The 13,355-nt window shown below is 45.0% G+C and overlaps 2 protein-coding genes across 2 annotated transcripts in view; one reads left to right on the top strand and one right to left on the bottom strand.

Annotated features, from left to right (window-relative positions):
* The window catches only part of Lrp11 (LDL receptor related protein 11), a 30,167-nt gene extending 23,697 nt beyond the window's left edge, over positions 1-6,470 (top strand). The window contains exons 6-7 of the mRNA XM_051164649.1: positions 364-459; positions 5,918-6,470. Of these exons, the coding sequence (XP_051020606.1) occupies positions 364-459; positions 5,918-6,072 (251 nt within the window). The 3' untranslated portion in view covers positions 6,073-6,470. The remainder of the gene's footprint in view (positions 1-363; positions 460-5,917) is intronic.
* A 5,840-nt stretch (positions 6,471-12,310) lies between these two features.
* Pcmt1 (protein-L-isoaspartate (D-aspartate) O-methyltransferase) overlaps positions 12,311-13,355 on the bottom strand; it is a 44,002-nt gene continuing 42,957 nt past the window's right edge. The window contains exon 8 of the mRNA XM_051164650.1: positions 12,311-13,228. The gene's annotated coding sequence lies outside the window, so the exon portion shown is untranslated. The remainder of the gene's footprint in view (positions 13,229-13,355) is intronic.

Genomic DNA, 13,355 nt, shown 5'->3' with positions numbered 1-13,355 from the left:
CCAGCAGAGATTCATCTTCCTTTGCCTCCCTGAGTGCTGGGATTAAAGGCATGAGCTGTCATGCCCAACTGGCCCACGTTTATTTAAAAATAAATCCTGCCACTCCTTTCTCTTAGCCCATAGCTTAAAAAGTAAATAAGGGACTGGAGAGGTTAATTAGTGGTTAACTAGAGAACCCAAGTTTGATTCCCAGCACCCACATCAGGCGATTCACATCTGGCTTCTGTGGGCACCGACAGAGACATCATACACTCAGACAGATAGCCATCTACCTAAGTTAAAAAATAAATGACGCTGTGATTTCATGCCCACTTCCTGAGGTTTTTAATGTCCCATTAACGTATATCTGCTTACTTTCCACAGACAGTAACTCCTCAGGAAAGAACCAAGAAGAAAGGAATTACATTTTCAAGTCTAAGAGTGATGAAGCCCAAGGGGACCACCCAGCCCCGGAGGCAGGTCAGTGTAAACCTTGGCAACACTAACAAGCAGTGAGGTGCACGGGGCCACCTGAGCCCCGCTGCATGTCAGGCAGACGGAGCCATGAGAGTTCACGTAGAAGTGGTACTCCATGGACCAAACTGTCTTCTCATCTTCAAAGTCACAGTGCATCATGGTACCCTTGACAGTAGCCTACTATCTTTGGCTTTTGCATACCCTTCCAGGGATCAGTTTGTGGGGAAAATTTGTGAGATAGAGTGTCAGTCTGGAGCCCGGGGTCCGTTTCTTCCCTTTGGGGCATCCAGGCATGGATGTGTACAGGTGCTACACTTGAAGGAATGAAACTTAGGCAGGGTGAGCAGGGATACTGGGTGTGGCAGTAAGTGTGTGGGGACGGGCACTGTCTCTGATACAGCTATAGTACAGCAGCTGGTTTAGCTCACTGTGATACAGCAGCCCTTTATTGGGGTGGGGAATAAGGGCTATATAAGCCTTGGGGGGAGGGGTTTTCAGGTGAGTGAACATCATTGGCTGGGGCTGACATGCTGGGAATGCTTCATTTGCATGGATAGGAACTACATGCGCTGGGGTGTACAGGCACAGAACAGGGAGGGAACGATCCTTACTCCCACCGGTCTCGAGATTTGAGATTTTCGTCCTAAGTTTCAATGTTTACAAGCTCCATGCTGGTCGTCCCAGTGGCACAGTCGCTGTGCCCCACAATAGAGGCTAAGCATATGAACTCAGTGGGCACTGTGACATACACAGTGTCCCTGCACTCAGGAGACACAGGCAGGTGGATCTCTGAGTTTTGAGGGCAGCCTGGGCTACAGGGTAAGTTCCAGGACAGACACCACAGTTCAAATTCTGGCTCTTCCACTTGGCTCAACAACCACAGCCAGGTTCTTATCTCTGGATGCCAGTGACTTCAGCCGGGGAGGTGACATAACTATTTGTGCTGCACAAGGTGGCTGCAGAGGGTGAATGCAACACCGTGATCAGAGTATATACTACACAGTTTGTAAATGGTGGCTGTTAAGACTGAGTTATTTGTGAGAAAGAAGAATGAGAAAGACATTATGTGCTCTTAATGACAACATGACAGGAGTGGCGGCAGGTAGACCGTTGACATGTGCAAAGACAGCTCCATCATTTGGGTTGTTTTTAACTGGAAGGGAAACACACTGACAGTCCCTTAGAAAGGCTTTAGTCCTGAATCCTGCACACTAAACCAGCAATTCCTAAATTACCAATCTAAACACGGAAAAAGCTGCCTTTTTGCCCCAGCATATTCTTTGTAGTATTTGAACAACGTGGCTCATCTCCTTTCATAGCTGGACAATATCAAAATGCAATGTTTAAACAGCTGATGTCTGAGCATAGTGCAGACGTTAGGCGCCTGTCTGGTCCCCCTGCAGCTGGCTGGCCTATTGAATTTGGCTTGTCTCAGGATGTTAGACTAAGACTCCTGGTCATCTGTCAACAGTGGCCACATGTCTCTGGAGATCAGCTCTAACTCGCTGCTGCTCTTTCCAGATGTTCAGATGCTCCGAATGTCATTCCCATTGGTACAAGCAGAATAGCTATTTCCTCAGCTTTTGTGTGGTGGCATTTGCCTGTAATATGAGCACGTTGAGGTAGAGACAAGAGGATCCCAGGGGCTCACTAGCCATCTATTATAGCTACATGAGTTCCAGGTGCAGTGAGAGACCTTGTCTCAAAAGTAAGATGGAGAGCAATTGAAGACACCTAGCATCAACCATGTACACACACACACACACACACACACACACACACAAACAAACAAAGTTTCAGTATTCTGACAAGTACTACATTACAGATGTGTGTATGTGGGGGTGGGATGGGGAGCGGCACCTTAAACAGGAATTAGCAACCTCATATGTGATTTGGAAAATAAGAAATTTTCATGAATGTCACATCTGTCTTGTCTCCCTAGGTGGACCTGAGCCACAAGGTTAGGATCGAGATTGAGATGTCCACTCAAACTTTGCTCACCACCTTTAGCCTAAACACTGGTTTTCATCTTTGATCAAGCCAGAGGACCTGGCTAACAGACCTCCCTGGCCAGGCAGAACTCAGGGCTCCTGTAGGGAGGAGAACAAAGTCTCTTTGTCTTGGTCCTGACACTTGCAGGCTGCTTAATTCTTTGAAAACTCTTTCTTCAGGGTGCCACTGAAGCCCCAGAGCACTGGGATGCAAGGAGAAGCAGTAGTTTTGGATGCTTCTGACTGGCCGGCTGTGGGGTGTGCATTTGTAGCAGGTTTCCTTGCCCTAAAATGTGATACCTGTAGACACTAAATAAACTTCACATCCCTTCCCGATGCTCACACACAGGGCTGTCCTTGGTATTCTGATACCCTCTATCAGCCCTTTAACGTGAAGTCAGCTCCAGGTCACATCTAAGATGTCAAGCTATACCGGGACCAGTCTTTTTTTTTTTTTTTTTTTTTGGTTTTTTTGAAACAGGGTTTCTCTGTGTAGCCTTGGCCATCCTGGACTCACTTTGTAGACCAGGCTGGCCTCGAACTCATAGCGATCCGCCTGCCTCTGCCTCCCGAGTGCTGGGATTAAAGGCATGCGCCATCACGCCCGGCACCGGGACCAGTCTTATGTGCCTAAAGTTAAGGCTGTCTTGGGAGAACTACCTCAGCTATCTACACTCAGTCTGTTTGCCCCACCCTCCCTTCCTTTCCTCCAGCTCTGACAAAAGGTGTTCCCTCTCTCCATGGCCACTTGGCCTGAATCTTGATATAGCCATTTCCTCGGCTGGGTTTGGCATCATCTGGTAATCCCCGTCTCTCGACTGGTTCATATAGTCTGTGGCTGCAAGCAATCAGGTCTCTTTCTGTGCACAAAAAAAAAAAAAAAAAAGAAAATAGTCCCGTCTCCTGTAAATAAATTTCCATGTGCTACTCCAGCAGACTCCTCAGGCTCCACCCTGAGCCCTTCAGAGCATCTTTTTCACTGGAACCACTCTGTGAAGTCTATTTCTGTTGCCTTTCTGTCTCTCTGTCCCGACCCTTGCCCTTTGGAGCCTGCTCCTGTTGCTTCTCCCTATCTGTTGATCTCACTTTCATTGCAGCAGCTATTAGCGCTGTGCTAACAGCCCCTAGGTATCTGGACCAGATGATCTAAGAGCCTCGGGGAACATTGCACCTGGAGCCCTAGAGCAGTGATTCTTGCCCTGTGGGTCCTGACCTTTTTGGCATTGAACAGAAGGGTTACCTAAGGCCATCAGAAATATGGGAGACTGTTCCCCCATCCATCTCCAGGCGGTTTGCTTACATACAGATACCCAGGGCTGTATTAAAGGGTCTCAGCATTAAGAGGGTTGAGAACCACTGCCCTATAGGCATGTTAATCAGAAGATGCTCCGAAGTATATACATATATTCAAGAACGAACATACGTAACAAACTTATCTTCCTCCCTCCCCCAAACTGAGCTCCCACATAAGATCAGAATCACTCTAGCAAAAATCTTACCAGCCAAACCCTTCTTCCCACCTTTAGATTTTAAACTCAACTCCTGTTATTATGACAATATTCCATTGCAGTCTTTCTGGTAAATGCCTGCTAAACAGATTGAAGTTACTCGGCTATGTCCTGACATCCATCTTAGAGCAATCAGCACCACAGGGACTAGACCACAGGCTTATTCTGAATGTGTGGGGGATCTTTCACCGCATATGGCACAGTGTTAGATGCCCCTGTTTCTATCATTTGTAAAATGGATACCATGCACCAGCCCATGTGCTTGTGAGCATGCAGTTATCTCAGCTATAAAGCTGGCTCTTAGTATTAGTTTATCCTTGAGGCTGGGTATTTTTGTGAACAAATAAAAAAAAATTGCTTATCTTTGATTAGTAGCACTTAGGCCAGTGACTGGCACATGGAAAGCTATCAGTCAACACATAATAAATAAACAAAATAAAATGTTTCAGTGTCAAGCTACACATGGAGATTCTGGCTCCTCTACTTTGCCCTGCTGCAAGAAGGTACAACTAAATAAAAATAGCCTCCCTATGTCATCAAACCTGGCCCTCCTCCAGTGTAGGTGACTAAGGATAAAGGCTGCTGGGCTTGCCAGGAAGCAGACCTGCATGCCCTTTCCAGACGATAGCCTACTCTGATCTGTCACCCAGGACTAGCTCCAAAGGAAAACCACTGGCCAAAGTTACACCAGCATTTCCCCCCACAGACAGGGTTTCCCTGTGTAGTCCTGGCTGTCCTGGACTCACTTTGTACACCAGGCTGCCCTCAAACTCACAGAGATCTGCCTGTCTTTGCCTCCCCAAGTGCTGGGATTACAGGTGCGCACCACCATGCCCAGCTTAGCATTTTTCAATATTAGTCTTAAACTATAATAATATCACTCTCTCCCCCCATTTATCTCTCTTCACTTCTCCCACATTGCTTCCCCCCACAAAATTCATGGCCTCATTTTACTACACACACACACACACACACACACACACACACACACACACGCACACACAGCCTGCGCAGTCTGTTTAGAGTTGCCTATATGCATGAGGTTTTAGGGCTGGCAGTGAATACCAGCATATTTGAAGTTAGTTTTCAATAAATGGTCTATTGGAGGACAGTAGCATCCCTGGATTTAAAAACAATGAATCAAAAAATAATAATTTTATGTATTTGTGTGTTTTGCCTGTATGTGTGTCTATGCATGTGAGTGCCTGGTGCCTGTGAAGGCCAGAAGGGAGCATCAGGTCCCCGGGAACTAACGTTACAGATAGTTGTGAGCTGCCAGGTGGATGCTAGGAATTGAAGCTGGGTCCTCTGGGAGAGCAGTACGTGTTCTTAACCGCTGAGCCTTCTTCAGAAGCCCTGGAAACAAATATCCTAAACTGCCAGAACCAGAAACCAGGGGTAGACCATAGCCAATGAGGTGATCCTGTTTGAATTCATTAAGGACCTGCGTGACTGTCAACGAGTACATTTCTCATGCTAACAGTCTCTAGGGTAGTTGGAGATAAGTGCCATTTCACTGCAGGGTTTTTACTCCTGATGCCAGGCAAATTCTCGAGGAACCTGGTCGAGAATTTAGTTTTTAAGAGGTCTATAATAGATAAGCACGCAGAGGAATTAACCGTCCTGCACATTTACGGAGAAGCAGCAGTAAGACTAGCACCAACTGGAGTTGTTCAGATGAGGTATAATGCATGCCCATGCCCGGGGGGTGGTGGCGCACGCCTCTAATCCCAGCACTAGGAAGGCAGAGGCAGATGGATGTCTGTGAGTTTGGGGCCAGCCTGGCCTACAAAGTGAGTTCCAAAGCTATATAAAGAAACCCTGTGTTGAAAACCAAAAACCAAAACAGACCTTAAAACTAAAACAATGCGTGCCAAGTGCTCATCATAGAATAGCCAGTAGCAGCCATTGTTGCCAAGCACTGACCAGCACTTTTTTTTTTTTTTTTCAAACCTTGCATAGGCGCAGTGCTACCCCTGGCATTGGGTCTGGTCATCACTGCTTTGTTACTTCTCATGGTGACATGCCGACTCCGACTGGTGAAGCAGAAACTTAAGAAAGCCCGTCCCATTACATCCGAGGAATCCGACTACCTCATCAATGGGATGTACCTGTAATAAAGCTATTTAAACAGCTGTGGGCGAGGATGGGCATCTCTCACAACTTGTTCTTTGGGTTCTATCGTCATTAAGATCTTTTGCTTTAAATTGTGCTAGAAGACGCTGCAATCTCAAGCCTTGAATGATCATGAAATCATTTTCCTGGGAGGTAAAATGTCTTCAAAGGTAGAGCGGAATTCATGAGATTCAGTTTGTAGTTTGCTGAGACATAAAGTCAGTATGTCATGGTGACAGATGGCAGTCCTGCCTTCTATGTGTGGACTGCCATCCTCTGGTCCCCAGCAGCCTCCCCTTGTCTTCTGGCCCTCTTCTCCAGAGTTCCCATGAGCTCCATCTTCTTGTCCTCTGCCAAATCTCTCTGAAAAGGGATCTTAAGTGAACTTAGACTTAGTGAGCTGGTCTGTTATGAGCATTCTGAAGAGGTTAGCAAAGTCCCACAGGAGAGGAATATGGGTCTCCACCCCACCCCATGCTTCTGACATCAAACCACAGTGGTAGCTGCCACATGTGGCTGACCATGGAAGGACCCCTTCAGGTTAAGAGCAACTCTAGGCGGTTATGGAATGAGATCAAAGTGGCCGCAGAGGACCTGGAGGCAAAGGCAAACAGAAGCGTAGCCTAGGGATAAGTGAGGACAATCTGCTCAATGCTGCCTCACAATGTGGAGCAGTGACTGCTTTATACACGTACCGGTTTTCAACATGAGCCTTTCTGATGAAAAAGTGCGACTTATCAATCAAAACATTGATGCCTGGGTATGGTGTTTGTACAAATGTCCCCATGTTCAAGTATCACAGGCTGTTCAATGGAATGAGCCAGATGCTTCCCTTTGTGTGTTTTGCAGGGCTGGAGGTGAGACCCAAGAGCCTGTTTGTGCTAGGCGAGAGCTCTACCATGGAGCTACACCTCTGTCCTTACTGTCTTTCGTGTTACTAAAATGTTAAAGTGTACAATCAGCTCATGTCAGGATGTATGTACAGAGCAGAAAACACTTTTGCACAAATCCACCCTTTAGGAAACCAGCATCCAGCTTAGCATCTTTCCTTTAAGTTTGTAGGGAGTAAAGGCAGATTTTTCCATCATCACTCAAGTTGTACACTGAGGGGATTGCAGTGTGGTGCCCATTTATAATCACGATATCCCAATTGTATTTACCGTAAGTGGCAAACATTACAAAACACTGAAAAACACTGTAGTCTCTTTAGTTTAGGCTGAATGTAAAGTAGGTGGTCCCTTTAACAAGGGGCTTGACTTTGGTGAGGGAATATAACCTATCAAAATGTATTAGTAAATGGGTAGTTCTAGAAAATGAATGTTTGCTTTTGTCTCTTGAGAGCCTAACTCTAGCCTTTTGCTGACTGTTTAGCGCTGGCAGTGATGTAAATGTCATAGCAGCAGTCTGAGAGATGGACTGCATGAGTGAACTTACACTCTGTGGTGTTTATAGATGACGTCACCTACAGCCATATCCAATAAAACAGAGACTGATAAGGCATGTTTCTTTCTGCAAATCTTTTATATATAAAGAAGTTAACTACAATCTAGTATTGCTATTGTTTTAAAGTACTTGAGAAAATGTCTTGTATGTACTATTCCTTTAATAAACTATTTTATTCTTATGCCTTAAAAAAATCCTTTCTTATAAATTGTAGGTTACTAACTTTGCCCAAACTGCTACCATAGTATTTGGATTTAATCATACCAACTGTTTTCACAGAGGGCAACTGAGTGTTGTCAAACTTGGAGTCACCCCAAACCTTATAAAGTCTGCTGCAGAAGATCAAGCCCCACCTAGGGTTCCATGTCTGAAGCCTGGGCGAGACCTCTGAGAGCCATCAGTGGCTGACTGACTCTTAAGCTCTCCTTCAGTTCAGGGAGGGAGCACAGTGGCCATAGTTTACCTCTCAAACATGATTTACCTAAAGCCTGGCCAGCTTAAAACTGACCTGTCAGCTGGGTGGCTGGTGATGGTGCACACCTTTAATCTCAGCACTTAGGAGCAGATGGAGGTGAATCTGAGTTCGAGGCCAGTCTGGTCTACAGAGTGAGTTCCAGGACAGCCAGAGCTACAGAGAAACCTTATCTCGAACCCCTCCCCAAAACAACCAACATCATCAAAAATGAAGAAACAAAAATGCTGCCTTGTCAACTTGGCTGTCAGGACAAACTGACAGCACGTACTCCCTACCTTCCATAAGCAATTTTGGTATTTGGTGCCATTCATGTCCCAGATATGGTCTCTTCAGGAGGAACTTTTTCCATCTCTTCTGTACAGTGACTGAGAACTTGTTTGGCCCCCTTACTCTTGTCACAATACCTTTCACTTGCCGACTTTGTTCTTTACCATACTTTCCCTCAATCCAAACATAGAGGCACAGAGGTCCATGAGTCTGTTTGCCCCTCAAGTTGGCAGTCCGAGGCAGACCCTGTTGGTGGCTTTGACTGGTCTTTTCATGTAAACATCACACAGACTGAGAGTCCTTTCCTTCATCTATTCCTCCAGAATCATCCCAACACTTCAGAAGCTTGACTCCAAGGTTTGTACATTTCTTTCTTTTCTTTTTTTTTTTTTTAACTTCAATGAGAATTTCTAACAAAGAAGTGCTCTGGCTATCCACCAGAGTGGGGAGCTCAGTGCTTTTCTCACAAATGGCCTCCTGAAGCTGGCTTCCTAAGCACCAGTGCTTCTACTTTCTCGCCTCACAGCTTTACTCTCCTAGCTCTTGTCCTATTTGAGTCTAGTACTGTGCAGATAAAGGGATAAAGTTACAGCAACTTTAGTAGCTAACTGCTTGGCTACATACGAAGACACTGATGACTGAAATAAAATTAGACCCAAAGCTGTTGTCTCAGAAATGGACTGATGTCAGAATAAGCCTCCTGTGACACCGGGACATCAGGAAGGTCCAAGCCTAGTTGCAGCCCTGCTAAATTTTCAAACCGTATTACATATTGTACAACTCAGCTTAAAGATATTTTTACAAAGTTATTTCTAAATTTAGGAAATGTATTGACAAACTGTAACCAAGTGTTCTGCTGCACTCCCGGACTACCAGCACTCGGGAGGCAGAGGCAGGCAGATCCAGGCCTGGATCTAGGACTACACTGTGAGATCCTGTGTGTGAACTAATAAAACAACAAAACATAAATGAAACCCTAATACAAAAATAAATCTTAAAAACAGCTGTTGGGTATAAAAGCTGCTTAGAGTATTTGTTTACATTGTCATCATTTATATGACTGAACCACCTCAAGTTCTAAATAAAGGGTGGTATTCTTAGACAGCTCTACTGAGGAAACTGGATTGGTATCTCTACATGTACCACCACAGATGCGTATGAATGACCTATGATGCCTCCAGCTCTTATTTTGTCAAGATATATGATGCAGATACAGTCAGACGCTCTATGTAACACCCACCTTTATTGTCCTGCCTGCTTTCTTCAACTCTGCTGCCCATCTCCTAACTCTTCACTGGAGCCAAGATCATAATGTGGTGTGCTGTGGTCAAAGCTGTGGGCACCTGCGCTCGCTCCATCCCTACATGATTTCTAGGTTAAAAAAAAAATCCTTATAACAAGAATAGGAAAATGCCTAAAATCAATAGTGATGGGGGGAAAAATAAATAAGGGGGGAAAAAGCCAAGCAATATATTTTGGAAGACATAGCCAACTGTGTAGGGTGCCTCAAGCCTGCCCACATTTAAAATGTCCTTCGTGCTGCCATACCTGACCTTTTTGACAATTGTCGTGTGTGTCATGCTCCTCCTGTTGAGACTATCTCAATGAGTTCTTCAGAGTCTCATCCTGAAGGGCCTTGAATGTTGAGAGATGACCCCAGAGGCTCCCAGGGTCCAGCACCCCACTTCAGCACCATCCTATGAGTACTGACAAGAGTAACAAGAACCATCCTGTGTTCCTCCCCACAAACTGGAAGGGGATTTCACAGAACCTTGATGCAAACACAAAGCACATTAAAAAGATGAAACCTGGGGGTAGGGGAGAGTTGGCTGAGAAGGGACACCCAATGATTACTGTTAGAGCGAGAGTAAAAGAATTTGAGATGAACAAATCATTAGACTTCATTTACATTTTATTATATTACAATGCACAGTTACACGCTTCCCTTAGCCTTTTTCAAGCGGACCCTTTTACTGACAGCCTTTAAGGAAGCTGGAGACAAAAGACGGTCAATCTTTCTGGAAAGTGGTAGGAGAAATCTAGAGGTGCAACCAGAATGCAGTCAGGGCCCATTTTTACCACAGAACAGGGTAAGCTGTTAGGTCATTAGGAACACAGTAAGCGATAAGAAGTGATTTATACACTGCAAGAATTTTCGTGCTTACCTAAAATAAGTTATCAGCCTGATGAATTTTAGAACAATTTATACATTGACCCATGCTATTTGTTTATTAGTGCTGGGTGACCATGCTGGCATGAGTTCCTTTAGTGCCACACTAAACGACTAGAAACTAGAAAAACCTATCTCTTCTAGACAGAGGGAAAAAGGCCTTACAAACTCTTGAGGAAGTACCTCCTGGGTGGAACCACAGCCAGGAGTAGCTTGAAGAGTTTACAAAGTTATTACTACAAAATTACTCTAGAGTCCACTGAATTTTTAAGATGTTTTAGTAAAGAGACACACAGTGGGAACTTCCTTTTTTGTTTTTAAGGCAGGGTCTCGTAGAGCCCAGGCTAGCCTCACACTAGCTGTGGAGCTGAGGATGACTTCTGATCCTTCCTGTCTCCACCTCCCACGTCCTGGGATTTCAGACATGTGCCACCATGGCCCGTGTGCATGTGAAGGGCAGAGAACATACTACAGGAGTCAGTTTTCCTATTCTGTGGATTTTGGGGGCAAAACTCAGGTCTTCAGGCTTGGCACCAAGCCCCTTTACCCACTGAGCCATCTTGCTGTCCCCTACAACCCCCAAACCAACCAACAAACAATGGCAGCTGCTAGGGGAATGTGGACGGTGGCTCTAAGTCCCTCTCCTCGGGTTCCTTGTGCTCCTGGATGGGAGAGAGCAGCAGCTGAGCGGAGACTGAACCCTGCCATGAGTGCACTGCCATGGAGTCTGAAAGCTAGGCTTTGGCTTTAGTAAGATCAAATCTGCTGGGGAAAATGCGCTACACTACCTAGAACTTCTCAAAGTATCTTCATTGCCCTTTATGTTATTTATATTCAGGCATACCTTCTGTTAAAGAAAATAAAATTCTCTGGAAATTATGTACACTAAATAGCAGGCTTTCCTTACCTCTCCTATACACATACATAAATCCAACTTTTAAAGGGCTCAGAACTCATTAAAACCACTGTTTCCATCTCTACCCACTTAGTGGCACTGTTAAAACTGGCTGTTTATTCAACACCTTAGTGTTACCGCCTAAGAGCATAAGGTCCAAGAACAGCACTTGTGCACAGCATTCTCTGTCCAATCGGGTACGGTTTATGGTGCCTGTTTAGAAACTGTCTCCTCAGCTGGACTAAAAGTTCCTGGAGTGGAAGTGCCCTTTTCTATTCCAAACGCTAGCAAGGAGATCTGCATATGGCGATCTGCATATGGTGATATAATGACTACCACGGTCCAGCCTCATGGGGAAGCGTAGGAATTTGTTTTAAAGCGTGAAGGGACACGTGGCTTTACACACACTTCAAATGACCATGCATCCTGAACACAGGGTCACTGCCGGGATTCTAAAGCAACAACTGACAGCAAATGAAAGCTGGTGAAGATTTTCAAGTCTGCAGGACCACAGACTGCTAGTTTCCTCGGCCCAAGACCTCAGCCGAGAAGGGACACTCGTGAGATGATGTCTGCGTGACTTTCAAACTAGTAACTTAAGACTTAAGAGTGGGGAACGGTTTCTCACACAATCTTGTCAGAATCATGTGCCCTTTCACAAAGAGGGAAGGCTTTGTTGGGAATGCTAGCCCCACTTATTGGGAGCTAGTAATCTTCCCAAGTTCTAGAATCTTCGCAAAATCTAAAGTCTTCTTATAAAACATAAAACCATATTTAACCTCAAGGTGTCATTTCCTTCACAGACACATACTTTTCAGTTATTGATGAATCTATTTATAGATGAGACATGGATTTCAGTATGTTTACTTCTCAACCACATTCTTCCCCACTCACTCACTCAGAGCTACTCCACAGCAGGCCCGGGCTAGGAAGGCAGAGAGAAACAGTGAACGCAGTGTCTGCCCTGAAGAAATGCAGCCACACCCTGTGGATCAATGCTAGACACGTTGACCTCCTAGGACTTTACAGGGCAGCAGCAGAGGAGAACAATTCCCCCATGACTGTGGGCAGCATCTGGACCTAGCAGAGCTGTGTTCTTCTAGATTCAAAGGCCACCAATGCTTCTTTTGCTTGTCATTTTATTTGGCAAAGCAGCACTGCATAAACTGTGCAGAGACGCAACAGCTTACAGTATTAGATGCAGATACATTATCAGCAGCAAACTAGAAACAGAAAAACGATGTTGAGCTACAGGCCTCCTCTCATTTTTCGAGAGGAAAATTACATCAGAGATGTCCAATCCGACCAGCTGAGTGTCTGGGGACACCACCTGCCGCCGTCTGAGGTTTCAGTATTTACAGACACCTAGTGTTAAGGTAACAGCAGCTGATTCTATCTACAACATGCTACCCTATTACGTCACATCAAAAGCTTTAAGAAGAAAGCTCATCTCTGCTTTCTTAGCAGCATCTAACAGACACCAGCTACCAAGAGACCTAAGCTTGTGAACGTGGTGTTATCTGATGCACAAAAGAAGTCGGATGAATGATATTGGAACAGAATTAAGTGTCCAAGAAAAGCAAAGCCACTCTTCAAAACTAATTCACAAATTAAGCTTTCTAGTTGGAGAACCCTTTCTTTTAATACTTTCAAAATAAAATGTGGGCAATGTTAAAAATAACACACAGTTACGCTTTGCAGCCCATCTCTACCAGTTTGGCTCTGTGCCTCTTTGAATTAGGAAACCCTACAAAACCACACGTTTTCATGCTGAAAATAAGAGTGTAACGAAGTCCAAAACAAGCTGTGATGCTGTTGGTTTTCAAATGCTTTAAGGACTGAGATGAGCAATCCACTGCAATGTGACAGACTGACTGGTCAAGCTCGTGTTGCTCTTACAGTTCATCCCTGGGGAGAAAAGACAGAACTCTAATTAGGAGTTACATGTGAACTGGTGCTGTAACAATTTAGACGCAACTCTCCAGTCAGTAAAACATGCAGATTCCAAGCAATACAGTAAAAGAAATGAATGCAC

This window comes from Acomys russatus, chromosome 21, assembly GCF_903995435.1.
Source record: "Acomys russatus chromosome 21, mAcoRus1.1, whole genome shotgun sequence".
NCBI lineage: Eukaryota > Metazoa > Chordata > Mammalia > Rodentia > Muridae > Acomys > Acomys russatus.
This window is presented reverse-complemented; position numbering and strand designations above follow the sequence as displayed.